Source organism: Orycteropus afer, unplaced genomic scaffold, assembly GCF_000298275.1.
Source record: "Orycteropus afer afer isolate SDZICR_OR568_19922 unplaced genomic scaffold, OryAfe1.0 scaffold00009, whole genome shotgun sequence".
In the NCBI taxonomy this organism is placed as follows: domain Eukaryota; kingdom Metazoa; phylum Chordata; class Mammalia; order Tubulidentata; family Orycteropodidae; genus Orycteropus; species Orycteropus afer.
This window is the reverse complement of record NW_006921596.1, coordinates 18,488,454-18,514,995: the sequence shown is the minus strand read 5'-3', so window position 1 is coordinate 18,514,995 and position 26,542 is coordinate 18,488,454. Positions and strand designations below refer to the sequence as shown.

Sequence of the window (26,542 nt, the reverse complement as noted above, 5' to 3'; positions counted from 1 at the left end):
TGGCTGGTTGAGGTTTCCAATGCCATTAAAGCCACAGTCCTAATGAGAACCAGACTCAAGACTCCAGAGATGGATTCTCCTACACCATTCTCCAGGCAACTAACCTGGCTACAAGAATCGCACTTTGTACAGCACTTCATATATTTAACACCCCACGGAATGTCAGTGGGGGGCAAAAGCAAGAACCCTAACACTAACCATCCAAAAAGTCCAACTGCCTACAGTGCCAGAAACAATGGGAATCATTTGCCCACATCCTGACTGGTTGTCATTTATGTATCTACTGCTCCCCAGCGGGTGATGTGCTGTGGCTCTACCACTGCAAACCCAGTCACCAGTACTCACGGAGCTGTGCACTCTGTCCAGAGGATTTTAAAAGTAGCTTCAGCTCAAACAGCACCAGGGCTACGTGGACAGCATGGCAGCGCAGCCGCTCCATGCGGAAGAGAAAGGCGACCGCAGCTTCAAACTGTGCAGTCAGGAACAGGACTTGGAAGTAGAGGAAGGGCTGCTGGCTCACTGTGAAGTGGGACTCCCCTGGGGAAGAAGTGATAAGGCCTGTTCAGGATGAAGCAGCCCGCCGGCAGCTCTACTCCAGGCAGCAGCCCTGTGTCCACCAGACTTGCTGGGTGAGATGGAGGCACCGCATGAGCCCTCAATGGAAGGGCCCCCAGACGTGGGGAACTGCTACATGAAGCATGAGCTGGTACTGTGGCCTTCTCTTGACCTTGCAATACCACTGGCAAGTGGTGAGCATGCTGTAAAACCCAAACTGTTTGTTGTATGACACAGACAGAGTTACAGACCTTTAGACAGACCACACCAAGAGCTGCTTATCTCTTCTACCGTGAGGAGCGTCATTCACAGGAAAGAGATGAAGATTCCAAAGACATTTTAGTTCACTCACCTTCACAGAAATCTGAATTCAACAACCACTGACTGCTAGCTGGAATCTTGGATTCTTTTCTTCCAAGAATTTTTAGACAATGAGAGAGAAGGGAGAGAGAAGGGAGAAAGAAGGGAAGGGATTGGCGCTATTTCTCCCTTGTTTGTGTGCAGATACAGTCATGGGCAAGACCCACTGGAAAGCAACAGCCAAGACCTGTCTCAGTCTCACCTTGAGCAAACGTCTACCAGAGCAGTTTAAAGAAGCAGGGAAACTGGTTGACTGTCTGACAAGAACTCATACCTATTTCTTAAGGCCATATGGCCTCTCTTGAATTTGAAATCGCCGTGTTTTGTTTTGAGAGCCACAGGGTTCTGAAGGAGAGGCTCTGAAGGAGCTCTGAAATGACGGATTTTCCCAGAGAAGAACTAAGTTGTCACTTCAGGTGGAAAATAAAAGGGAAGGTGGTTTTGTTCAGGATTTCTTACCATAGTCTTCCAGCAACTGTTTCTGGAACTGGGAGAGGCTGAGCCTGTCCTGTGGGGAGCTGGTGCCATCGTCATCGAAACACACTTGGTTCAACTAAATCCCAAGAGAAAAACTTGCATTGGTACAAACTACTTGCTGAGCCAGGGCATGTAGGGTTACAGCTGCGAGGAGCCAGGCTGGAGACTGTGTTAATCCCTGCGCTTACTAGCTGGTAATTACACAAAAAGACATGGGGCCGGGAGAAGCAGACCCTGATCACCCTAGAGGCATCGCACACTGGGCAGGAAAATGTGCGTGCACAGCCTGGGCAGAGGGGGTGAAGCCCTGCGTGGGCCAAGGGAAGCAGCGCCTGCCTTCAGCCACAGGTAGTCCTCAGTTTTGTCAGCCACTTCACTCTGGTTGTCGGTGACGTCGCATCTGCCAATGATGCAGTATACAGCCCTCTTGTAGGGGTCCGTGTTGTTCCGGAGGGCACGGCGGTAATGCAGTCGGAGCTTGTTTTCCGTGGCTGGGGACAATCTAAAGACACAAAGGCACAGGCAGAGACAACAGACACACTCACTAAAGAGCCTCAAGGCCTTCCGAAAGCTCCAGGACCCAATTATGGTCATGAAGCCTCCCTTCATTGAGGGTAAGAGTCTCTGCCCATTTCCCTCAGCACTATCACGTCAGCCTGACTGCGGGCCTTCTCTAGTCGCTGGGGCCTACTCTGCTGGGTGGAACGGGTCAGAAATGGTGGGGAACAAATACCCCACCTCAATCCCCAGCAGCCCTCCACCAGTGACTGGCAGACGCGAGTTCTTCCGGTAACTTCCGTCTCCGCCCACTCTGGACTCCTCACTCCCTGATCCACGTAGGATCACCTCCCAAATCAACTATTTGCCCTCAAGTCCTGCCTCAGGGTCTCGTTCTGGGAAAACCTTAAGACATTAACCCCACATAAACTCTCTAAGAAGAGCAAGACAGGCTTGTGGTTTGAGCCAATTTCTTGACATGACATTATTAATGTTGCCAAGAAATGAATCCCTAGTTGTTTGCAGGTATAAAGTGGGTGAATACCATCATTTCTTCTACCTTCATATTGGAATCGGGCTCAAATACGAACTTAAATCTAATTAAATGACCAAAATCCAGAGAAAAAGCTAGTTCCTTGAATGTAAGAGAGCACAAAAAAACAAAGTCAGTGAAGTAACACACTACATTTCGCAATGACTAACTTCTAATTCTAGCCTTTGAGCTATGACATGCACGACAACATATTTTCCCAGACCAGAGAAGCACTAAGTGTTAATAAGTAAAGTGTAATAATACAACAAAGTCCCATTTTATAAAGTGTCCTTGAGGTCGAATAAGTCACATCATATTCCCAACCACAGCCCCTCTCCCTCACTGGAAAAGAAAAATTCCAAACACAGAAGTACGCGATTCTAGACACCAGTGTTAGAAGGGGGCTCTCCGTGTATTCTCAAGGATGCCTGTTATTCTCAATAGCTCTATTTGCTTTCTAAACCTCATTTTCTCCCCCAAGCAGAAACTTATCTGGAGCCCTCCACAGGGAAAAAGAACATTAGTGTAGCCCCTCTGCTGAATCCATGTGGCTTCTGGGCACATCACCTCACACACCATACCTTCTGTCCTTGCTGTTCATGTACTCCTGGAACCAGGTTTTAAACTCTCCCAGCTGGTGCTGGGCTCGGTTCACCACCTGTGAAGCAGCCAGAAGGTCTCCGCAGCGCATGCAGTAATAAATTAAGGCCCACACTGGATGGCCTTCCACCTCTCCATCCTAAAAGAGTAAAGATGCTCAAAACAAAGAAGCAAACAAACAGACAAACAGAAAAGCGAACTGACTGCTTTCTTATGTGCCTGACACCCAGCTAAGCCTTCTCCCTGTACTAAGTTAGTTAATCCTTATGACACCCCTATGAGGTAGGGACCATTCACAGCCTTTTCCTCCCTGTTTTACAAATGAGGAAACTGAGGCACAAGGAGGTTCAGTAATTTGTCCAAGGTAAGCTGGTTAGTGGCAGTCTGGCTTTAGAGCTTTCCCTCAAAAGCACAAAGCCACCCTACCTAATTCAGAACCAGCCCTGTGGTTTCTCACTGGATCCCATTGGCCTGCAGAAATGGAGTGACATGTTCTTCCATGATCACTTACAGACCGCCCCTTCTGTACTGCCCACAGATCCACAGCTAAAGACATTCACTGACTAATAAGAGACTACTGCTTGCTATTCTATTTGAGATTAGGAGCTCTGGTGGTGCAGTGCCTAAGGCATATGACCACTAACCTAAAAGGTTGGCAGTTCAAACCCACCAATCATTCCGCAGAAGGAAGACCGGGCCATCTACTTCCACTAAAATTTACTGACTTGGGAACCCAACAGGGGTTGCTATGAGTCAGAATTGACTTGATAGCATGTTTTTTGTTTTTTTTTTCCAATGATTAGCTAAATTGATACTGGCATTTTCATTCATCCGTTCATTCTTCTTTCAAATATTTATTGAGCATCTCTGTATCAGTCACTGTGAGAGGCACTGGCTTCGAGAAGGCAGCCCTGGTCCTCTCTTCCAAGTACTACAGCGTACACTAAACGTGTCTCTTTCACCTCCCTATGCAACAGGCCTGTGGTAATCCCTCTCCACCTGCTTTTCCTCAACTCCTCCACAGCAGTGGCCCTCAGAATTCCTTTCTTGAGCCACCCTTCCCCACCATAAAAGACTCTTTCTCAAACCCGAATCTGATGGTGTCATTTTCCCACTTACACCCCTCTGAGCCGGTTAAGTCTGAAGTGCTTAGCCTGGCACTCAAGGCCTTCACCAGCGGTGCCCAGCCTGCCAAGCCCAGCACACCAGCAGCTCGCACTTCCAGATGCTTGTTCCTGCCCCATGTGCCTGTCCCTCCTCTGCCCTCCGTCTGGAATCCCCTTTTCCAGACCTAAGGCTGGTAAACTCCTCTTTCCAATAGCGAGCATGAACCTCATCTCCGTTATGAAGCCAGCCTCCTCTGTACCCACCATCTTTGATACAAAGCTTCACTCCAGTACTTTTCACACTGTGATAATGGACTGTAAGAAAATTCCTCCCAATGACTGGGCTGAGAGGAGGCCACATCCTAAGGACCATACCCAAATCCATTCTTCAGCTGTTTGAGCCAATGATCTCAGAGTACATCCCTGACTGTGCCTCTCACATGCACAACCAAGCTCTTCAGCACGTGCTGTAGCTCTACTTTCAAAACACACCCAGAACCTGATCTTCCCCTGCCCCTCCCCCAACCTGGGCTGAGCCAACACCACCATGCACCTGGGCTCCCGCACTACCAGCCGCCTGAGAAGAGTCTCAGCTTCCCTCTTCACTCCATTCTGGTCTCTTTTCCACACAGAAGTCCCTACTCATAACCTTGTTTTAATGGAAAACTGCCTGTCTGAGAGAGACACGTAATCTACACAGAGAAAGTTGCCAGTACCTGCAGTCCAGGCAAGGGTGCTGGAAGTTTAAGGTTCAGGAAACTTCGAACCAACTGGTAAGTCCCAGGCACTCCACCCAGCTGGGCCTGGTGTAAATTCCCAAAGACAGTCACAAGGGTGTAATTCTTGTAGCTGGAAAAATATAGAGGGAAAAAATGAGAGTGGTTCAAAGTGTACATTACACATCTGTATCCAAATCCAAGGAGCTCTGGTGGCATGGTGGTTAAAGCATTGGGCTGCTAACCAAAAGGCTGGCCATTCGAACCCACAAGCCTCTCTACAGGAGGAAGATGAGGCAGTCTGTTTCTGTAAATACTTACGGCCTTGGAAACTCTATGGGGCAACTCTACTTTGTCCTACAGGGTTGCTATGGTTTGGAATCGACTCAATGGCAGGGTTTTTTTGGGGTATCCATATCCATGACATTAGACTATGACCTCCACAGGCCAGAACCTGGACTTCAAAACTGACACAGAAGAGGAAACAGTGCACTTAATGAAGAAATCTGTATTATTTATTCCATGGGCAAAACACTGGTAAAGATTGCTCATCACAGCAGATACTGCAAAGAATCCCTGGAGGAATACAACTGTGCACTTCAAGTGCACTGAGAGCTGCTGTGCAGAGTCGTAACTGCTCCGGCTCACAGTCATCTAACATCCTAGCGGGTTCTGTTTAAATTTGTCTTTTGAAAATTTTCAAACCTACTAAAAGTTAAGAGTTCAATGAACGTCCATATATATACTCTTTACCTAGATTCACCAATTGCTAATATTTGGGTCCGTGTTCTCTCTCCTTATATATATATATATATGTGTGTACACACACACACACACACACACACTTTTTCCCTCCCTGGAAAATACACTATAGAAATCAGGAGCTACCTCATACATAAATGCTTCACCATGTATCTCCTAAACTCTAGGAAGGCCATTCTCTTACAAAACCTCAATGCTATTAGAAAACCAAGAAATTTAACATTAAACATTATCTAAAATGTAAACCATATTCAAGTTACCCTAATAATGCCTTTAACAGTTGTTTGTTTGTTTTAAAACCAGGATCCAATCAAGGAAATGGATGGCACGCAGACATCACGCCACTTTAGTTTCCTTAATCTAGGGCCACTCTACCACCTGTTTTTGTCTTTCATGACATTGGTATTTCTTGAAGAATCTACAGCAGCTGTCTGGTAGTATGCCCCACAAGCTAGACAGTTTCATCACGATATGATTCAGGTTCAATTTTTTGCCAAGGATCTTACACAGCTGATGCCAAATCGTGTTGGGAGCAGGTAACATCAGTTTTCTCACTTAGTTAATAGGTCTCTTCAGTGCAACAGTACTTGCCCCTGGTAGTTAACAACTACTCTTGGGGGTAACCATGTGGAGGTCATGCGAATTCTCTGTTCACTAACAATTTTTCACCTATCATTTAGTCTCCACTGATGATCCTGGCTGAACCAATTATTACAATGGTGGCTGTAAAATGATGACTTTCTATCATTCTCTCTTCATTTATTAGCTGTCATGCTTCTTAAAATCCTACAGTATTTTTAAAGTGCTTCCATGTTACAATCAAATGGTTCAAACTACAGATATCCAAATATGAGGTCACTATAACAAAGAATTTCTAAATAAGAAGCTTTGGTAGCACAGTGGTTAAATGCTTAGCTGCTAACTGAAAGGCTGACGGTTCAAACCTAATAGCCTCACCACAAGAGAAACATGTCTGCTTCTGTAAAGTTGTATAGCCTTGGAAACGTTATGGGGCAGGGTTTTTTTTCCCCCTTTTTTGGCATCTTTTAAAATATCTGTAACAGGCATGTGTCTTTTTTTTTTTTTTTTTAATTAAGCAAATGTAATGAGTTTCCCAGAGAAAATATTGAAGTTGTCAAGGATTTCATTGTACTTGGATACACAATCAACCCTCATGGAAGCAGCAGTCAAGAAATCAAACTACGTCTTGCATCAGGCAAATGAGCTCCATAAGTCTTCTTGAAAGTGTTAAAAAGCAAAGATGTCCCTTTGAGAACTAAGGTGCACCTGAACAAAGCCATGGTATTTCCAGTCACCTCATATACATGCGAAAGCTGGACAATGAATAAGAAAGACCAGAGAAGATTTGATGTGCTTGAATTATGGTGTTGGCAAAGAATACTGGACATACCATGGGCTGCCAGAAGAACTAACAAATGTGTCTTGGAAGAAGTACAGCCAGAATGCTCTGTAGAAGTGAGGATGGCAAGACGTCATCTCATGTACTTAGGACATGTTATCAGGAGGGATCAGTCCCTGGAGAAGGACATCACGTAGACATCAAGTAGGAAGTCAGTGAAAAAGAGGAAGACCCTCAAGGAGACGGATGGACACAGCAGCTGCAACAACATGCTCAAACACAGCGACGACGTGGGGACGGCGCAGGGCCAGGCAGTGTTTTGTTGTGCTGCACATGAGCCAGACCAACCAAACAGCACCTAACAACAACAAGAATGAGTTTTCCATCCCTCTCTCCCTCTCTCTCTCTCACCGCCGTCGAGTCGGACACAACTCATAGTGACCCCTCCTTGGGTTTCCGAGGTGGTATCACTACAGAAGTAGCCCAACCTTCCTTCCGAGGAGTGGCTGGTGGGTTTGAACCACCAGCCTCCTGGTTAGCAGTCACATGCCTTAGGCACTATGCCATCACTAGATGTATTTAAAAGCTGAGGTTGGACAAGAGATTAGAGGAAAGAGTCCTGTAGCAGCCAAAACAAACAGATGGCCACTGTGGTCTTTTCCAACTTGAATTAAGACAACCCAGGTGCTAGCGAGGGTCTAAGACAAAGAAGCAGGCCATGAGATAGATAGCCTACCTCAAATTGCAGAATGTGGCAGGGAAGAGATAGACCAACTTTACATTTTCCCAAATATTTCCAGCTTTATACTTAAAAATTCATCTGGGACTGGGTCTATTTTGTCATCTGCTACATTACACTCTTTGTAATATTACATGCATACTGCCAGTGGATTAATTGTTGTTGTTAGGTGCCACTAAGTTGGCTCCGACTTATAGTGACCCTGTGTACAACAGAACAAAACACTGCCCAGTCCTGTGCCAGCCTCACAATTCTTGCTAAACCTGAGCCCATCATTGCAGCCACTGTGTCAATCCATCTTGTTGAGGGCCTTCCCCTTCTTTGCTGACCCTCTACTTTACCAAGCATGATATCCTTCTCCAGGGACTGGTCCCTTCTGACAACATGACCAAAGTAGACCAGACTTCATCTGGCTATTCCCACTTCCAAGGAGCATTCCGGCTGCACTTCTTCCAGGACACATTTGTTCATTCTTTTGGCAGTCCATGGTACTTTCAGCACTCTTCACCAACACAACTCAAAAGCATCAACTCTCTTTGGTCTTCCTTGTTTATTGTCCAGCTCTCACATGCATATGGAGTAACTAAAAATGAATGGCTTGGGTTAGATGCACCTTAGTCTTCAAGGAGATCTTTGTTCGTCAGCACTTCAAAGAGGTCTTTGGCAGCAGATATGCCCAGTGCAATATGTCATCTAATGTCTTGACTGCTGCTTCCGTTGGTGTTGATTGTCGAACCAAGTAATACGAAATCTTTAACAACTTCAATCGTTTCTCCTTTTATTGTAATTAATTAGTATCAGCAAAAATATTATAAAATTATAAAGACCACGCTGTTTTCCAATATGCCACACCATCAGGTGTCAGTGGTGATTTCAGCCCTTGTACATGAGCTCTTTGGTGTACCTAGTCTACAAAGATTACTTTGAAGAATTTTAGAAAAAGAAATAATAAAATTGAATACAATCATTCTAAAACATCCCCTTTGCCAAAAGTTGGCAGTGAAAAAAATTGTGGATAAGAAACTCTCAAACAGTTCCAAGCAGTGCTGTTAAAGAATGGAGAAATAATTTATGCCTTTTTTTTTATTTTAATTTCCATTGTGATTTGGGTGAAAGAGCAAATTCATTTTCCATATAGCAGTTCATACACATTTTGTTTCATGACATTGAGTGCAACGTCATGAAAACTAAATTAAGAAGTGGGATGGCTGTTGAAGTGATATAAAATCAAGTAACACAGTCTGTACCCCTGGTGAAGTCAAGCACCAATGGGAAGGATCAGGTACAGTGAGAAAAGAGCCATAATGGGTAAACACATACTTATATCCATTTAAAAAAAAATCCTGGAGGCTTTTATACATTGTAAAAATGCTGACTCGTATTTTGTTGACTTGTAAGAAACGAAATTACTTCTACATGCATTAGGTTCTTTAAAGTCATGGCATCCAAAACTTGCATTATAAAAATTCAGCCCGAGTCTGAGAAAATCTTCTATAAACCCTTTTGTGCTGCTAAAAGGAATAGTGGAAAAAAAAAAAAAAGAAAGAAAAAAAAAACTGGAGTTCCAGATTTTTCTTAACAAGAGGATGGAGGCTAGTGAGTTTAAGACGTCTGACATGTTCATCTCATGTCGCTGCTATATAAATAACTAAGAGAGTATTTGCTGTTCTCTGCTGTACCACATCTGAATTGCTCCAGTTACACACAGGGAAATCTTATGACTTCCTAATGAAGCATTATTTTGTTGACAAAGGACGATCACACTACAAGGCTGCTGGCAGCTGCTCAGGCTCGGTGGCAAAGGGCTGCAATTTAGCCAATGTATTCAGCTTGGCTTTCTTTTTCTGGATCCAAAGCGAGGCCCAGCACCCTGTCTCTGAAATAAAGAGGGTCTGTTGCACACTCATGACAACCCCTGCTGGCCAATTCAGAGCTAGACGGAGTGTCCACAGGGAGGAACGAATGGCATGGGCCCTCCTAATGAAGGGGAAAATTGCCCAAGCACAAGAGCACAGCCTCGAACATCGTGGTGACCAACTCCGATCAGTGAGGAGGTAGCAAAGAAACGCAGGCAGAAACCACAGCCTTAACAGCTGGGAGGGACTCAGACTCGCAGGGATTAACTGGGCAGCACCAGAAGGAAAAGAAAGGTTAAAGGTGCCTTCTTACGGTTTGGAGGGGGTGAAACTGCCAGCAGAGTCAGTAAATCTTAAACTGCTGAGAGAAAACAAAAGGGCCTAAGGAGTAGTGGCTGAACCACTATCAGGAAACACGATCTGGACCTAAGGCATTATGGCTGCAGAATCAGTGGCATCTCTGCTGAGGGACCGTGGGCAGAGAAGCAATGAAAGAGAAGCCTAACAGTGCTCCACTTACCATGATTTCACCTGTGTAACTGGATGCCACAGCAGGAATATTCCTGGCGGAGAGGTGTATGTGAGAACAGGGCTATGCCTCTCAGCCATGTTCAACCTTGTTTAAATTATACCAGCCACATAGCACCTAGCCTGAGGTCTCCTTCACCATGAGAAACGGCCGACTTCTGGGGCGTTGTGCCGTTGCTGCCTTACCTCTGCTCCAGGTAGCCCAGGGCCTGCCTGACAAACTCCATGCGCACCTCCACGCTGCTGCGGCTCTTCAGGGCGTCAGTCGCCGGCACCAGCAGCACGTCTGTCATTTGTTTGACCATGGTCCACATGTCAGAGATGCTCTGTGTGTGAACGAAAGCGCACATAACAATGCTGCAGGGCTGGATAGAGAGCTCGGCTCTTGTGGCAGCAGGGTGAGGGAGGGAAGGGCAATGCCTTCCGTCTAAGACTCCCTCTGCCCTGCCAGGGGGTCAGAGCTCCATCCACCGACGAGCTGCCCCCTCACCCCACTCCCAGCTGGTTTTTCAGATTAATTACTATTCCAGGTCTAACATAACCACCTACATAATTAAGACCACATAAAAGTAACAAGAACACTGAATCTCAGTGGGCATCCCTTAAGAGAGAGTGAATATATTTATAATCTAGGAATTGAAATTCAAGTCCCTGCATGTCAGTTCTTACAAGGTCATTTGAGTTTCTTAAGGCTTAAAATACAAGTTTAGCCTAAATAATATAGGTTTTGTCCTCTCCAAACCTCTCCAGGGGCCACTGCTCTTACCCTATTTTGTGAATGTCACAGCCTCTTACTTCCCTTCCCACTCACTCCCTTCAAAGGACACCTCCCGTGAGGGCATCCCAGGAAAGGAGCAGGCGTTCCTTCCTTTGTTACCGTCACACAGCTGGGCTCCTTCTCCCCAGAACCATTCTAGCTGTACATGCCTCCTTAACGCTGTGTCCCTTGAACCCCTGGCAGCATTCTACAGTTAAGAATGCCTAGAAGACAGCACCAACTGGAGAAAAGCAGGTCTACACTTTTGCCAAAGGGAAAGTACAGATTATGTTTTCATGCTCTCTCTTAAAAATCAAAATTGTAGAATATCTTTAAAAAAAAAAAAAAAAAGATTCTTTCTAGGCAGTGGGATGATTGGCGATTCCTACTTTCTTCTTCTGACCTGTTTGTACTGCCTTATATTTTACTACAGGAAAAAACGGGGGGCGGAAGGGCAGGTGGGAGGAAGGAAGGAGCATTTCTGAAAAGAAAAAAAAAAAGAAAATCTGTGGATGGGCAACTGGTCATAATATCCTTTCCTCCTTTTCTCCTTCCTCCCATCTACCCACCCCTATCCACTCTGTTTTTTATTTTCTTCCCCCTAACCCACTGCCAAGGAGTTCTTGTGGTGCAGTGGTTAGAGCATTTCGCTGCTAACCAAAATGTTGGCAGTTTGAACACATCAGCTGCTCTGTAGGAGAAAGATGATAGAGTCTGCTTCTGTAAAGATGTACGGCCTTGGAAAGTTCATGGGGCAGTTCTACTCTGTCCTAAGGGTCACTATGGCAGTGGGTGTGGTTTGGTTTTGGTTTTAACCCAGTGCTGTCAAATCAATTCCAACTCATTGGCCAGGGATGAGAGCTTAGGGTGAAAAAATGATGAAAGGTTGAAAAGGAACAGAACCAGTGACATATGAAGGCAGAGACAATCCACCACTCCTCGGCCCCAAGTTATGTTCAAGGGTCTCATCAACATGAAAACTACACCACCTTTACAACTCGGTTCTTATTAAAGAGCCCCTTAGTCTACGTCTAAGGAAAGGAACTCATGAGCCTGGAGGCAGAGCCTGACAGAACTTCAAAGCAAAAACAACTTGAAGAGAACTCTTAATTGATCCTGGCCCTGGGCCTTTTGAAGATTCATTTTAAAAAGTTCTTTAAAATTTAAAAAAGGAATTTTTTTTAATGAAGCGCTAAGGAACAGTTAACATTTTACTCCACGGAATGGAGCATCTGCTTAGCCATTTCAGCCAGTCATCACATTGCTAATCCCATCAGGACACAGTCCCCCCACTTTCCGTTTGAAGTTAGTTCCGGAGTGGTACCTTGTCATCCAGCTCCATGGCGGCAGCACAGAGGTCCACAAGGTTAGGTTGCAGATGTCCGTTTACAATTTTCTCATTATAGATATAAATCTGAAATGAGGAAAAGCAAAGTAAACCGTACGATTTCTCATTTCAGTTTTTCTTTTTCAAACCTCTTGAGGCAGATCTGAAGCCAGCGTCTGTCCGTGGTCAGCAGAAGCATCATCGTACATCTCCTTCCTTAGAGTGGCCAAGCCAGCCACACTGCCTGGAGGGAAAGAGCTTCTGCCCGTTCCCCAGTTCTGTGTTTGAGCTGTGGGCAGCAGCCTCAATGCACATCAAAGCTAACTGCCACCCTAGCCATGCCCAGCACCTGAAGAACTGGCACTGGGTGGTCCTGGGGGAGGAGTGCCACAGGCAGGTCTGTGGCCTCTGTGCCCAGCAGACCGCAGTCCCAGTGAGGGACAGAAGACGGCACCGCAGACCGCAGTCCCAGTGAGGGACAGAAGACGGCACCGCAGGCCTCCCACTGCTGCTCCCCAACAACCCAGGCAAAGTCTGATAATCTTAGTGGCAAAAGAAGTGAATGGCCCCAGAGCCAGTGTCCACAGGCTGCAGCAGGAACATCCTCCACGGGCTTTAGAGTAACCGTTACTACAAAGTTAATACCAATTTCTCCTGAGAAGAATCCTTGCTCTTTAGGTAAAATTTTCTCAAGAAAATGTAACTATGTAATGCTTAAGGTATGGGAAACCACGATTACTTTGGGTTTTATTTTAAAGGAACTAAGATAGTGATGGTAAAAATGACTACATTGTGCTTTTATGGACAATTTCACTTTGTATTTGGTCCTTGCTCCCCCTGCACAAGGGGGTGATGCCAGACAAGTCCCAACCCTGCCAAAGCCCTATTTCCTTGACTGAAAACGGGGGAGAGTGCCATTTCACATCAGGGCTGATAGAAAGATTAAATGAAATGGCTTTTAAACTGTAGCCAAAAGCCAAACAAAACTCACTGCTATCGAGTCAGACCCGAGTCACAGTGACCCCTCCTTGGGTTTCCGAGGTGGTATCACTACGGAAGTAGATTGCCCAACCTTCCTTCTGAGGAGCAGCTGGTGGGTCTTAGGCACTCTGCCCCCAGAGGGCCTTTTAAACTGTAAGGTGGTGTTTATCCACTCAGCAAGCATTTATCAGGGCCCTTCCCTTTGCAGTGTACTGCGTTTAATACAATATACAAAGATTCACCCTCAAAGGTAAAGAACAGGCATAGAAACAGATCTATGTGTTTAAAACATTAGTTCTATGAAGTTTTCATCTTTACAGATGTATAAGATGCATAGCTTCTTGCCGAAGCAACTTATAATTTCCTGAGGCCTGACGTCCAGGTGGTACAGGGACAATGAAGGGAGTGAGCCATATAATCAAGGGACATTTTAAAAGGGCTGGATGTGGAAGCAGAGTCAGAAAGAGAGAGATCTCAAAACTGGGGCAGAAGGAGATAAATGAGGGCCCAGCGGCGGGACATGGGGGAGTCGGCAGGAGGACGGACACGTTAGCAGGGAAGCTGATGAGGATGGTTGCGGCTATTAGAGTTTGAAGAGGCACTGGGACACTAAGTAGAGAGCCTTAAAAAATTCAGATACTTCAATTAATTTTCAGCTAAGTAATTGGCAGCTAAAGATAGGAGACTTTTGTGAAGGGCACAGGGTCTAATAGTTCCCTACTATCCCCAGTTCACCTCCAGAGCTGCTACCTCCAGAGCTGCTGTCTGCAGCTACCCCACTCTAGGTCAGAGGGAAGGAAGGAAGTGGGTAATGCTGAGGGCACAAGTGGCACCAGTGTGTTTCCCCCCTCAGAGGGTCATGGGAGTTGGAAAAGCTGAGCAGATGCTCCTCCTTGGCCATCGCTGCTGGTGCAGGACAATCTTAAGGAGATGGAAGCCCACCATCTTAATTCAAAAAACAGAAACATGTTTTCCTTCTTGATACTTTGTATAGGGGAGGTGGGGCTATGACAAATTACAAAAACACACACAGCTGGCCAGCAATCCTTTATTCAAAAAGTCAATTCCAGGTATCTACTGACTTCAGGGCAGTTTCAGTCCAACAGAATAGAGAGTCCTTGTGCTAACTACAGAGAATCAAGATCCATACAGAACCATGATCCCCACAACACCATGAGTTTCTCTAAGACACTGAATACATTATGCTTAGCAAGGAGAGAAGAATGTGGGAAATTTCTCAACAAGGTGTGAGAGCACGATTTCTAATATTACTGTGAGCCTACCAGGTAATTCCATTAATACAGAAGTCCATTAGCTAAACAGTTCAATTGCTCAAGGTTTTACTGTACAAGGGGTTATAGCCAAATGCAAAATAAGATGCCTTGATCTGTTTAGAGGGCGGATTTCAATTTCCCCAAATTGAAACTGAGCACTCTATTACCCTATGTGACAGAACTCTCCAATGATCTAGAAGGTAAAATATTAACCAGTCTTCTGAATTAAAGCCAAACTGCTTGCAGGACTTAACTGTCACATGAAGTCTCTGTTCCCTTTTTCTCCCCCAAAGGGCTCACCAAGGTTTTTCCGGGATGAAACCCTCCTGGGGGAGCATGCTCACCTGCCGGGCGTAGGCCATCTCGATGCTATCCAGAGAGCTTCGACCAGGGGGTCCCAGGTCACTGATGTAACTTGGCTACAGACAAAAGCACATTAAGAATGGTATTCAGTCATGTAAACAAAGAAAATCCCATTTACATATCCTTGGCTTTGACAAAGCTGGCAGGAGTCTATTTCTAGTCAGACTTTCAAAATAATGGATTCAATGAAATGCAACTCTCCCAGCACGGACACGTGACAAGGGAGCAGGCAGGGGACTTGATTAAGTGAAAGGAGCTGGATCAGCCCTCTGCACATCTCAATGACTTCTGGAAATGTACATCTTTGCAGCATTTGGTTTCAACCCCCAGCCCACGCCATTTCTTCACACCAGTGAGGCCATCATTTCAGCGTGGGCCTCCCATTACCACCAGTCATACCAGGTAGCTGAGGGAATGGCATTTACAGGGTCACAACACCAGGACTGAGACAGTTCTAATGCAGAATCCACACTAAGACAATAGCTGCTGATTGATTTTTGGCATCTGAAGATGTGAAGCCAGTCCAAGTTGGGCAGTCATTCATTAAGTCAGTAAATATTTGCAAAGCGCCTGCCACGGGCACAGCCCTGTGCCCATCCATCCCCACAGGGACCAAAAGCAGCAAGCTTGTGCCCATCTGATGAAGAGTTAGATACAAACGTATGAAAAATGCTGAATATTAGTCTTTTTTTTTTTTAAGAAACACTAAATCTAATTTTTTGTCATTCTTTACAGTGAACCAATATGTATCATAATAATGCCTAGTAGTTATATTCTTAAATTCCCAATATATTAGCTTGTACTGAATTATAGCAGAAATCCAATTCTTTAAGCTTATCTCATTAAAAATCAATGTTCTGTTCTGTAAAATCTAAAACAAAGCAATTGAAAGAAGGCTTCATGGGACACTGAGGGAAGATGGCAGCAAAACTTCCCAGCACCACCAGAGCCGGCGAAAGGGAAACCAGTGAGCAGGTGCCAGGCAAAGGGTGAGAGGAGGAGGAGAGGTGAGGGGCGAGGGGTGAGAAGAGGAGGGCAGGCGTGGGCGAGGGGTAGGGGGAAGGAGGGCAGGCGGGGGTGAGGGGTGGGAGGAGGAGGGCAGGTGCGGGGCAAGGGGTGGGGAGAAGGGGGGCAGCAGGCAGAAAGGTGGGGTTTAAACCTGTAAGTTCTGGAGAAAAGACACTAGACTATCAAGGCACCCGGGGTCCAGGAGGGTCATTTCACTTCTGGCTTTGGGATCTGAGCAAGCACACTGTCTTGGCACCTCAGGTTCTCGGCCAAACGAAGGGGCTCTCCTGATGACCTCGAGAGCCCTCCTCCTCTCTGAGCTTCTGGAACCATTAGTATGAAAAGAGCTTTAAAGAGTTTACAGACCTTGGTAGATGTGGTTGGCTGGCTGACCCAACTCCCATTCCCAACCCCTACCTCTCACCTCTACCCCCTGCTACCTTTCATTATGGAAGCTGGCACTATAAAATTAAATACACCTATTGGTGTGCTGGTAAATATTTAACAATGGGTTCTTGGGAAAGGGGGCCTGATTCGTAGCATTTGCTAGTTTCCATGATGCAAATACTCCTCTCATGGCAGATTTCAAGCCATGGAAGATTTACAGCCTTGGAAACCCTATGTGGCAGTTCTATTCTGTCCTGTAGGGTCGCAATGAGTCAGAATCCACTTGATGGCAATGGGTTTCTGGTTTGGAATCTTTATGGAAGCTGACTTACACATCTTTCTCCTGTGGAGTAGCTGGTGGATTCCAACTGTTGACCATGTGATTAGCAGCTGAACACTTTAACCACTGCACCACCAGGACTCATGGATATTTTATTATATCAATTTTACAGATAAAGATACTGTGGTAGTTAAGGTTATATGTCAACTAGGCTGGGCCTGGTTTTGAGTGGCTGGGCAGTTGGATATAGTTATTCCCCATGGTGAGACTGGTAATCAACTCCATGGTGAAATCTACTGTGAGCAGCTGAATGGCTGCCTTAGGCATGTGGTCTGCTTCCAGTATATAAGAAGACACTTTGAGAAAGATCTCTGAGATTTTTGGCACATCTAGATCCTGGGTTTGGCCAGGTCTTCATCTCAGTGGCCTGACATGTTGTCCGCCTATCTTGCTTCTGGTCTTGAACTAGTGGCCTGCCGTGTTGTTTGATAGTCTTAGGACTGTGCCACTTTACTTGTTGCCCTTGAGTCTGTCAGCCTCAGCAGTCAGCAGCTGCTCAAGTTAAAAGATGCCTCCAGTTCCAAGGGGCCAGGAGCAAGAGGCAGAGCTGAAGCCCAAGATCGAGGGGCCTTCACCCAATCCCTAGAGGTGGCACTTTGCACTCTGATGTCCAGCCTCCTAAACTGTAGAGAATAAATCCCTGTTTGTTAAAGCTACACATTGGTGGCATATTCCTGTTAGAGCAGCACTACAGAACCAAACAGACACCAAGGCACACTGAAAGGTGAGGAGCTTTCCCAAGGCCATTCCAATAGAAGCAGTGAAGCCACAGTTTGAATCTGTGCCAACCTTTGCATTCTTAGCACTGCCCATGATTGGCCTCCCAGGGCAACTGTCCAAGGATGGACTTCATGGAACAAAAGAGTAGTGCTGAGAAGTCCTGGCTCCGCCACGGACTAGCTGTTTGACACTGAGTACATTACTTCTGACTTCAGCTCCCTCAGCTGTAAAAAGGGGGTAGTAATGCTATCCACCTTGCAGGCTGGCGATGCAGATTACATGGGGAGAACAAGAGCACTCATCACAGCACTGCTGGAAGGAGTAAGCACAGAGTTCAGCACAATGCCCAGAACATGGTCACCACTTAATAGCTGCCAGCTCTGACAACTACTTTCATAATAAAAACTGTACCACCATAGTGAGCACAGGAACAAAGCCTCTGCTGAACAACAACAGACAGAAATGAATCCGACAGAAACAAGACCTAAGATATTCTACTTTGTGCTGCCTGGAAATTCTCATCTCATTTTTCCACAATGAAATACACAGTCCCTGTTTGAACAGAGACCCTCACCAGCACATCTTCTACTTCTAGATTAATGTGAGTGTCCCAGCGATGCTGAGATGAGGACTGTGTCACAGGTGGCCGTGCTTCTGGAGCAGAGCTAAGCGTAGGAGAGCTGAAGGCCCCGCAGTCCTTTCAAAGACAGGACACTGAGCCTGTTAATTCCAGGAACCTAGGTGGGGACAGTAAGCAAGGGACAGAAGGGGGCAGCGCTACAGCATTTTCACGAGACACGGCTGTGTGAGCTAAATCCATGCATGAACAGCCCTGAGAAATATTTTCCAGTACTGAAAACCTAATTTTTTAAATTATCCATTTAAAAAGTAGTTGATTTTCAGCCTTCAAATTTCCATTTAAATTAATTTTGCCTAATGCTCTTGTTTTCAAAAGCACTTCTCCTTCATTTGCCCTCAGCCCAGCCTCTGCCTCACCACACATAAAGTCAATTATCCACCAACAGGACATGTACTCGCACATTCCTGAGCAGAGACCCAGCCAGTGCGCGGTTTGAATTCCAAAATCAAGGGCTGCCGGAGGGCTTAGAAAGTGGGTGCCAGAACGCTGCGTGGGACTGACATTCCAAATTCCTCGGCCTGCGGGTTCTTCTGCACCCCTGCTTGATCAAACTATAGCAGGGAGGGACAGAGGCAGGGAAGCAGGGGTCAGAAAGGCCAGGAAGAGAGGAGTAGGGCCAGGGAGGGAAAGCAGGGCTCACCCAGGCGGCTGGAGATACAGGAAGAAACAGCCCATGAGGGGAACAGAGAGAGGAGTCCTGGTGGCGCACTGGTTAAGTGCTCAGCTGCTAATCAAAAGGTCTGTGGTTCGAACTCAACAGCTGCTCCAGGGAAGAAATATGTGGCAGTCTGCTTCCATAAAGATTTACAGCCTCAGAAACCCTACACGTTAGGTCTACCCTGTCCTAGAGGGTCACTGTAAGGAGGAACCAACTTGATAGCAATGAGTTTGGTTTTTGATTTGGGAGCAGACATAAGAGCTTCTAAGAGCAGATGGTGTCCCCAAAACAGCCATTTTAAAAGAACATTCCAAAACAGGCAGGACATGGTTGAAGAGTGGCAGACGGGGACTGCAGGACTTCTTCAGTTTTGCATAGTGTTATTAAGCATTTACTACTGTACGAAGGAGCTCTGGTAGCTTAGGGGATAAGGCATCTGGCTGCTAACCAGGTCAGTGGCTCAAACCCACCAGCCGCTCCGCGGAAGGAAGATGGGGTGATCTACTTCCATAAAGATTTACAGTCTTGGAAACCCAGTGGGGGTTGTATGAGCTGGAATCGACTTGATGGTAGTGAGTTTGTTTTTTTATTGTACAAAGTACCTCCAAGGATGAGTAAAACTCTTCCCAAAGAGTTTACATTCTAGTGAGAGAAAAAGAAATGTACCATTCCTAGCAAAACAAGTATAGAGTGAAAAGAAATATGAAGGCAGTATAGAAGAGTTTAATTTCCAAGTGGAAAGTTTTAGCTTCATGTACGTCAAATGGAACCAAAGTGATTAATTTACAGTATTTGGCTAAAAAAATCTGACACAGAAGCCCCAGAACGTTAGGATGAACACCGACAGGGGACCTGAAGACTCATGTTCTAAATGCAACCCAACTAACAATGATGTGATCTTGGGTAACGACATCTACTAACAATGATGTGACCTTGGGTAATGACATCTACTAACAATGATGTGTGTGACCTTGGGTAAGGACATCTGTTTTCTCTAGACCCTCATTCCTCATGGATAAAATGAGAATAGCTGTGCCATTCTTATGACAGTACACAATTACAGCCACTAAAACCCAACAGAGTCTTACATGTACTATCCCTGAAAAAAACTAAAATATTGTGTTACAAAAAATTAAAACATAACGCTCACTGTACAGCCTAACACATGATGGGATAAACTGTAAGGTGTATGTATACACGCAGACGAGCACATAAACACCTGAGAAGGAACTGGAAGGACATGTGCTCTGTGGACAGAGGTCACCTGTGTGTGTGTGGGGGGGGGAGGTGCATGGCCAACTGTTCGCATGAGACGCTACATGCCTCTACACCGCTAGCACCTGAACACCATGGAAGAGAAGGTATTCGTGTGTGATACATCAGGCCAGTAAAACCAAGGGCCTGATGGGGCTGTTCACTGGTTTGTTTTTTAACTTCTTTCAGAAAGAGCAGCAGAGCACTTTGTATACTTGAAATTCTGCTCAAATTCCTGTCTGTGAACAGGTCCACCCAGAGCAGTCACCTCTCAACCCCCTGGAAAAGGCCAGAGAGCCAAAAATACAGTTTGAAATCATGTAGTCTGGAATCTTCAAACCCAAATTTGCCAGTCTATTGTTTTACTGTATTTCACGGAATCTAATGCACAATCTACTGTAAGACATACTGTTATTCTATTTACCACAAGCAAAGAAAAAATGCTGTCAATTAAATTATGATACACCATTGAATTTAAGACACGTCCTGATTTCTGAGATGTTAAAAAGTAGAAAAAACGTGTGACTAAGTGTGATGAAGAGTTCCTCTATGCGGTCTTTTGCCTTAGTTCTTTGGAAAAACAGCTTGACAGACTTTTCCCCTAAGCCCTGAGGAGCTACCTCTGCCCTAGTTTTCTACCCCAGTCTGCCCACTGATTGCTATGTACCTTGCAAGGATTGGCCAACAGACTATGCAAACGAAGTGTCTGTAGCTCACTGTGCAAATGAAGTGTCTATACCTTACTATGCAAATGAAGTATCTGTGGCCCTACTGAGAAAAGACTGGTCAGTTCCTGGCCCTAGATGAAGGGCCATGCCTTGGAACTGGCAAAGAGTTGTAGATAAAAGCAGCCAACCCTACAAAAGTTCTAGAGACAGGAAGGAGGAGGAAAAGAATAGCAGGATGAAGCAGAAGCAGCAGAGAAAGAGAGAGGAGGCAAGGAACCTCCTGAGACAGCTACAACACAGGTCAAGGGCTGAACCGCTGAAGACAGAGACAGGCCTGGAAGGGGTTCCGTGGCAGTCAGTGGTGATGAAGAGCAGGGCCAAGTGGGGCCTGTTCTGAGTGGGCCCAAGAGTAGGCCTCCATGATCAAGAGGAGTTAAAGAGAACTGACTTGCCCTGGAGCATGCCTACATGCTTCCCGATCCTGATCCCAAGTTACAGCCTGCTGATCCTGATCCCAGGTTACAGCCTGCCGATCCTGATCCCGAGTTGAATCCCAGACCTTAACAAATCACTTAACTGTAAGTATGATCTGTGAGTTCTGTGTGGCCATTGCAATGGATTGTCGAACGCAGAAGAGAAGTAGAGTGTGGTAAAAAGGTTACCATGGAGGTTGGTAAAAAGGTTAGAGACTGAGGTATATTTGACTTCCACCTCATAGAGATCAGCCTTGGGTTGATCCTGATTTGTTTGCCTCATCCCCTCTGAAGTCAGACAAGTTTTGAAACTACAACAGCTCCCACCATTTTACACAGGGAATTAATGAAAAATGGTATTAGGTTAGTAGTTATCAAAATTAGAGCCTATGTTCAACACACACTATTCACAGACATCGCATGGAATGTTACTACCACTCTCTGTTCAGCCTCTCTAGCAGACTACCCATTAACCATGTCTAATACCAACACAAGGAGCTCTGGTAGTGCAATGCTTATGCACTGAGCTGCCAACCAAAAGGTTGGTGATTGGAACCCATCCAGCAGCTCTGCAGGAGAAAGACCTGGAGATCTGTTCCCATAAAGATTACACCCAAGAAAACCCTACAGAGCAACTCTACTCTGTCCTATAGGGTCATTATTAACAGGAACTGACTCCACGGCACCTAACAACAATACCAATAGACTGTTAGAGAAGTTGACCTACTCGGTGTTTTAAAGTTGCCTAAGTACATCAAGGATTCCTAACCCTGCTTCACTCACACTCACTGTCAGGCATGCAGTCAAGCACGGGAGGTCTGGAGGGGCTCTTCCTCCCACTGGCCGGATGTGAACCAGGGCACTAGGATTCTCAGCCAGGAGTCTTTTTCTTGCTTCAAAGCACATCATTTTTATTCATACCCCAATTGGACAAGTTATTAACAATCTTTAAATTGCCTATCTTCCTCCTTGAAATGGTAGGCCTTTCTTCAATAATATCCTAAGGAAACAAATTTCCCAAATTGACTATATGCTGTTGAAGCATCACCTCCTTTATTAAAACTTGCCAGGAAAGGATTCTGCCAATGCCCCTGTGTTCTTCTGTTACAGGAAGGCTCAGGGGAAAAGCTGTTTCAGGAACCTCTACGTCCTGGTGTATTTGAACTTAAATGGGGGGGGCGGGGGCGGGGAGAGAAGCCTTGAGCCTGTCTCTAGAATAAATTATCCAAATTTGAACACTTTCCTTCAAATATAAGATCAGCTCAAGATAATGTGAAGCCTCCTTTCTAACCCACGACTCTCTGTATCCCAACACCCTTATTCCCAGCAGTAAGGTGCTCAGGAAAAATATTTTAGATACCAAGTCTTTTTCTTCCATTTATGCCCAAAGATATTTTTTCAATAAAAAAAATAATTCTAAACAGTAATTTATAAACAAAGGGAAACATTTAACAAGGGGCAGATCCATCTTAAAATGATTAACATCAGCCTAGTAATCTGTAGCCTACCAAATGCTAGCGACCACCACAAGTACTGCTGGGACGTGCCAAGCGTGCACTCCACGCCAGGCACTGGGCTAGCACTTTACACATGTTATCTGCGTTTCTCACGACAGCTCTGCAAGGGAGGCAGTGCACAGTGAAGAAACCCAGAACTGCTCAACCCCAAAGCCTACCTCTGGCCTTCACATTCTGTGATCTCCTCTAAAGAGAGTGCAAAAGTACCCACCCAAGTGGAGATATCACTTTTCCATCATTATGGAAAAAGAGCCTATAAAGACACACAATTCCACATACCCACTTAAAAAAAACACAACTCACTGTTGCAAAAAATCGATTCTGACTCACACCAACCCCCACTGGGTTTCCAAGGCTGTAAATCTTTACAGAAGCAGGCTGTCCCATCTTTCTTCCATGAAGCAGTGGTGGGTTTGAACCACCAACCTTTTAATTAGCAGCCAAATGTTTTAACCACTACACCACCAGAGCTCCTTAGAGTGCCCACTAGAATGGTTAAATTAAAAAACACAGTGTGTGGCAAGGATATAGAATTCTCACATGCTGCTGGTAGGAAGTTACACTGAAACAATCATTTTGGAAAACCATTTGCCAGTATCTACTAAAACTCAACATATGTATGGACACCCTATGACCCAGCAATTCATCTCTTTGGTGTACCCAACGGAAATGCAAACATACGTTCACCAAAAGACATGGACAAGAATGTTCACAATAGCACTATGTATAAAAGTCAAGAACTAGAAATTACCCAAATGCCCATCAATACTAGAATGGATAAACAGACTGCAGTTACTCACATAATGGAACACTGTTCGGCCACGAGACTGAATGGCCTACAGCTACCTGCGACAATATTCAGAATATTAAGCAAAAGAAGCCAGAGACAAGAGTCCATATTATATGGCTCCATTTCCATAAAGTTCAAACACAGGCAAAGTTAATCTGTGACATCAGAAGTCAGAAGAGTAGCTCCCTTGTTGGTGAGGAGGGTGGTGAATGCGAGGGGCACAAGGCAGATGCCCAGCTGGTATGTCCTGTTCCTCATGTGGGTACTGGCTACATGTGAGGATGCTGTCTGTGACAATTCATACGCTTACGATTTGTATACTTTTCTCTATGTATGTTACAATTTAGGGAAAAGTTAAAAACAGTAAGAACAAACTAATAAAGCGTACAAGGTTCCAGAAAATGGCAACTCCCTGGATAAGCCAAAGAGAGAACCTTTTATACCACTTGTACAGCAAAGGTGTCCACCCTGCTAGGTGTCACAATACAGAACAGCAAACCCATCGACAATTCCTTTCCAAGCGGATTCTTGAGGTCAAGGAAGAAGAGTCTACTAAATAGACAAGTCTATTTTTAAGAGAAGCGCAATAGAGAAAGAATATCTCATTAGTAATTTTTAATTAATTGCAAATCCCAATACAGACCACAACCTATTAACACCATTTTTTAAAATGAAGTTTTTAAAATCATGAGCTGTTCTAGTTATTTGTCTAGCTTGACAAAGAACTGTGAGAAACATGAGGCTGGTCAAGGGTTTTACACATTAGTTCTTTCTCAAAGACTCTGAGTTGGGGTGGGACACAATTTGACTAAGGAATGTGGGATCAGGTCCTTCATGAACAATTTCCTGAAACAAGTAACTTTAGCATCCATTTATTTGGGGGCTAATTTAATAGAAACAGTGGTTTTCAAATCAGGAGCAGATTTGTAGATGCAGGATATGCCAAGTTATCCTGCAGGCAGGAGAAGCTGCCCAGCTACCCAGTCTTGACCCAGACGTCAACAGAGCAACAGTCAGGAAGCCGACAGTCGTGGGTCTCAACCAGCACAGCGCGCACCTCTGGTAAGCCTCCATTTTCCCCATCTCAACCCAGGAAAAGAATGCTTTCTCGTGAAACAGAACTGCTGGGGAAAAGACTTCTCAAGATACAACAGAAGTATTACTTGAAAACCCACCTTCAAACTGTCCAATATTAGATTATAATTTTCATAGGATTATAATTTTTAATCTTCACCTCCAGATTATCTGAATCAATTTTTTTTCAAACAACAGTAAGAAATGGCCATGATGGGTCAGGTGCTTTCCACTATCACTAATCTTTCCAATAACTCCCTTTCACCAATGAAGACATTAAGGTCTGTGGGGCTGAATAACTGGGCCAGGTCTCAGAACGAGTCAGTGCTGCAGCTCAGATCTGAACTCCAGAGCCAGCTGCACCTCAGCTACAGCCTCATGAGACTCGCAGCCAGACTACGCAGCTATGCTGCTCCCAAATTCCTGACCCACAGAAACCATGATATGATAAACGCTTGTTGTTAGCAGCCACTAAAAACCAAAAAACCAAACTCACTGCCCTGAGTTGATTCTGACTCAGCGACCCCCACTGGGTTTCTGAGGCTGTACATCTTTACAGAAGTAGATCACCCCATCTTCCTTCTGTGGAGCAGTTGGTGGGTCTGAACCGCTGACATTCTGGTTAGCAGCCAATGCCTTAACCACTATGCCACCAGAGCTCCTTATCAGCCACTGAAGTCTATAGTAATCTGTTACACAGCAACAGATAATGAAAACAACCAACTAACTAAAAGCCTACTTCAGTAACCTGAGCAAGGGATGATGGTGGTTTGGACCAGAGTGCTAACAGTGGAGGTGGTAATCAGTGCTTGGGTTCTGGGTATTTCTGAGGGTTGGCCTAACCAGATTTGCCGACATGTGGGAGAGACTGGGTGTGAGATGGGCAAGAAGGAGAGGACAAAAATGAAACCGAGGGTTTTGACCCAAGCAGGTGAAAACCTGGAGTTGTCACTTACAAAGATGAGGACTCTATGAGATGGGAAGGCTGCAGGGCAGGGAGCAGGGAAGGGTTTTTGCTCTCATGATTCAGTTCTGGACATTTTTACCCGAGACGGCTATCAGGCATCCAAACGGAGCCAAGAAGGCAACTGGATATGCAAGTGGGGGGGTTCAGGGATACAGATGTTAATCTGAGAGTCTTTAGCACATAGACAGCATTTAAAGCTACAAGCACAAATGAGATCAGCAAGGCAGTGATTGAAAGAGGAAAAAGATGAGACTTCACAATAATTAAAAATGTTTGTCCATCAAAAGACTTTACCAAAAGAATGAAAAGACAAGCTATAGACTGGGAGAATATCTTCCGAAACCTTGTATCTGTCAAGAATTTAACAACCAAGATATATATCTTCTTCAACAACTTAACAGAAAGACAAATAACCGGATTATAAAATGAGCAAAAGACCTGAATAGAAAGAGGACATTCAAATAGCCAGCTAACACATGAAAAGATGCTCAGTGTCATTTTTTGGTTTGTTAGGATGGCAAAGACAAAAAATAAAAAAAATAATAATGTTGATGAGGATGTGGGGAAACTGGAACCCATATCTATCACTGGTGGAATGCAAAATGGTACAGGTGCTGTGGAAAACAGTCACTGTAAAATCAGTGTGGCAGTTTCTCAGAAAACCGAAAACAAAGCTACCATATAACCAGCAATTCAACTCCTAGGTATCACCCAACAGACTTGAAAGCAGAGACTCAAAAAGAGACTTGTACACCAGCATTCACTGCAGCACTATTTACAATGGCCAAAAGGTGGAAACAACCTAAATGTCCAACAGACGAATAGATAAACAAAATGTGGTACATCCATACAACAGTATACCACCCAGGCAGTAGGAGAAAGGAAGTCTTGATACATGCTACAGTATGGAAGGAGCTTGAAGACTTCATGCTCAGCAAAATAAGTCAATCACAAAAGAACAAATATTGTATGACTCACTTATATAAAAAGAAAAAGCAAATGTATAGAGACCAAAGTTTATTGGTGGTCACCAGGCTGGGAGGGGCAGGGTGGAGGGAGTAAACAGTGATTGAAAACTTGCACTGATTAAGAATAAAGTTGCCACATGGAACTTTTTCCATGATAGACCATATGTTAGGCCATAAAGCAAGGCTTAATAAATTTAAAAACATTGAAATATTGCAAAGCATCTTCTCAGATCATAAAGCTATCAAATTAGAAATCAATAATAGGAAGATCAGCACCAAAAGAGTAA

The 26,542-nt window shown here is 44.9% G+C and overlaps 1 protein-coding gene across 1 annotated transcript in view; it reads right to left on the bottom strand.

The window, feature by feature from the left end:
- The window catches only part of NUP93 (nucleoporin 93), a 101,296-nt gene that overhangs the window by 8,818 nt on the left and 65,936 nt on the right, over positions 1-26,542 (bottom strand). Inside the window, exons 5-12 of the mRNA XM_007947279.2 lie at positions 14,773-14,847; positions 12,171-12,260; positions 10,276-10,415; positions 4,845-4,977; positions 3,004-3,161; positions 1,729-1,894; positions 1,375-1,468; positions 346-537 (exon numbers count right to left, since the gene is read on the bottom strand). Of these exons, the coding sequence (XP_007945470.1) occupies positions 346-537; positions 1,375-1,468; positions 1,729-1,894; positions 3,004-3,161; positions 4,845-4,977; positions 10,276-10,415; positions 12,171-12,260; positions 14,773-14,847 (1,048 nt within the window). The remainder of the gene's footprint in view (positions 1-345; positions 538-1,374; positions 1,469-1,728; positions 1,895-3,003; positions 3,162-4,844; positions 4,978-10,275; positions 10,416-12,170; positions 12,261-14,772; positions 14,848-26,542) is intronic.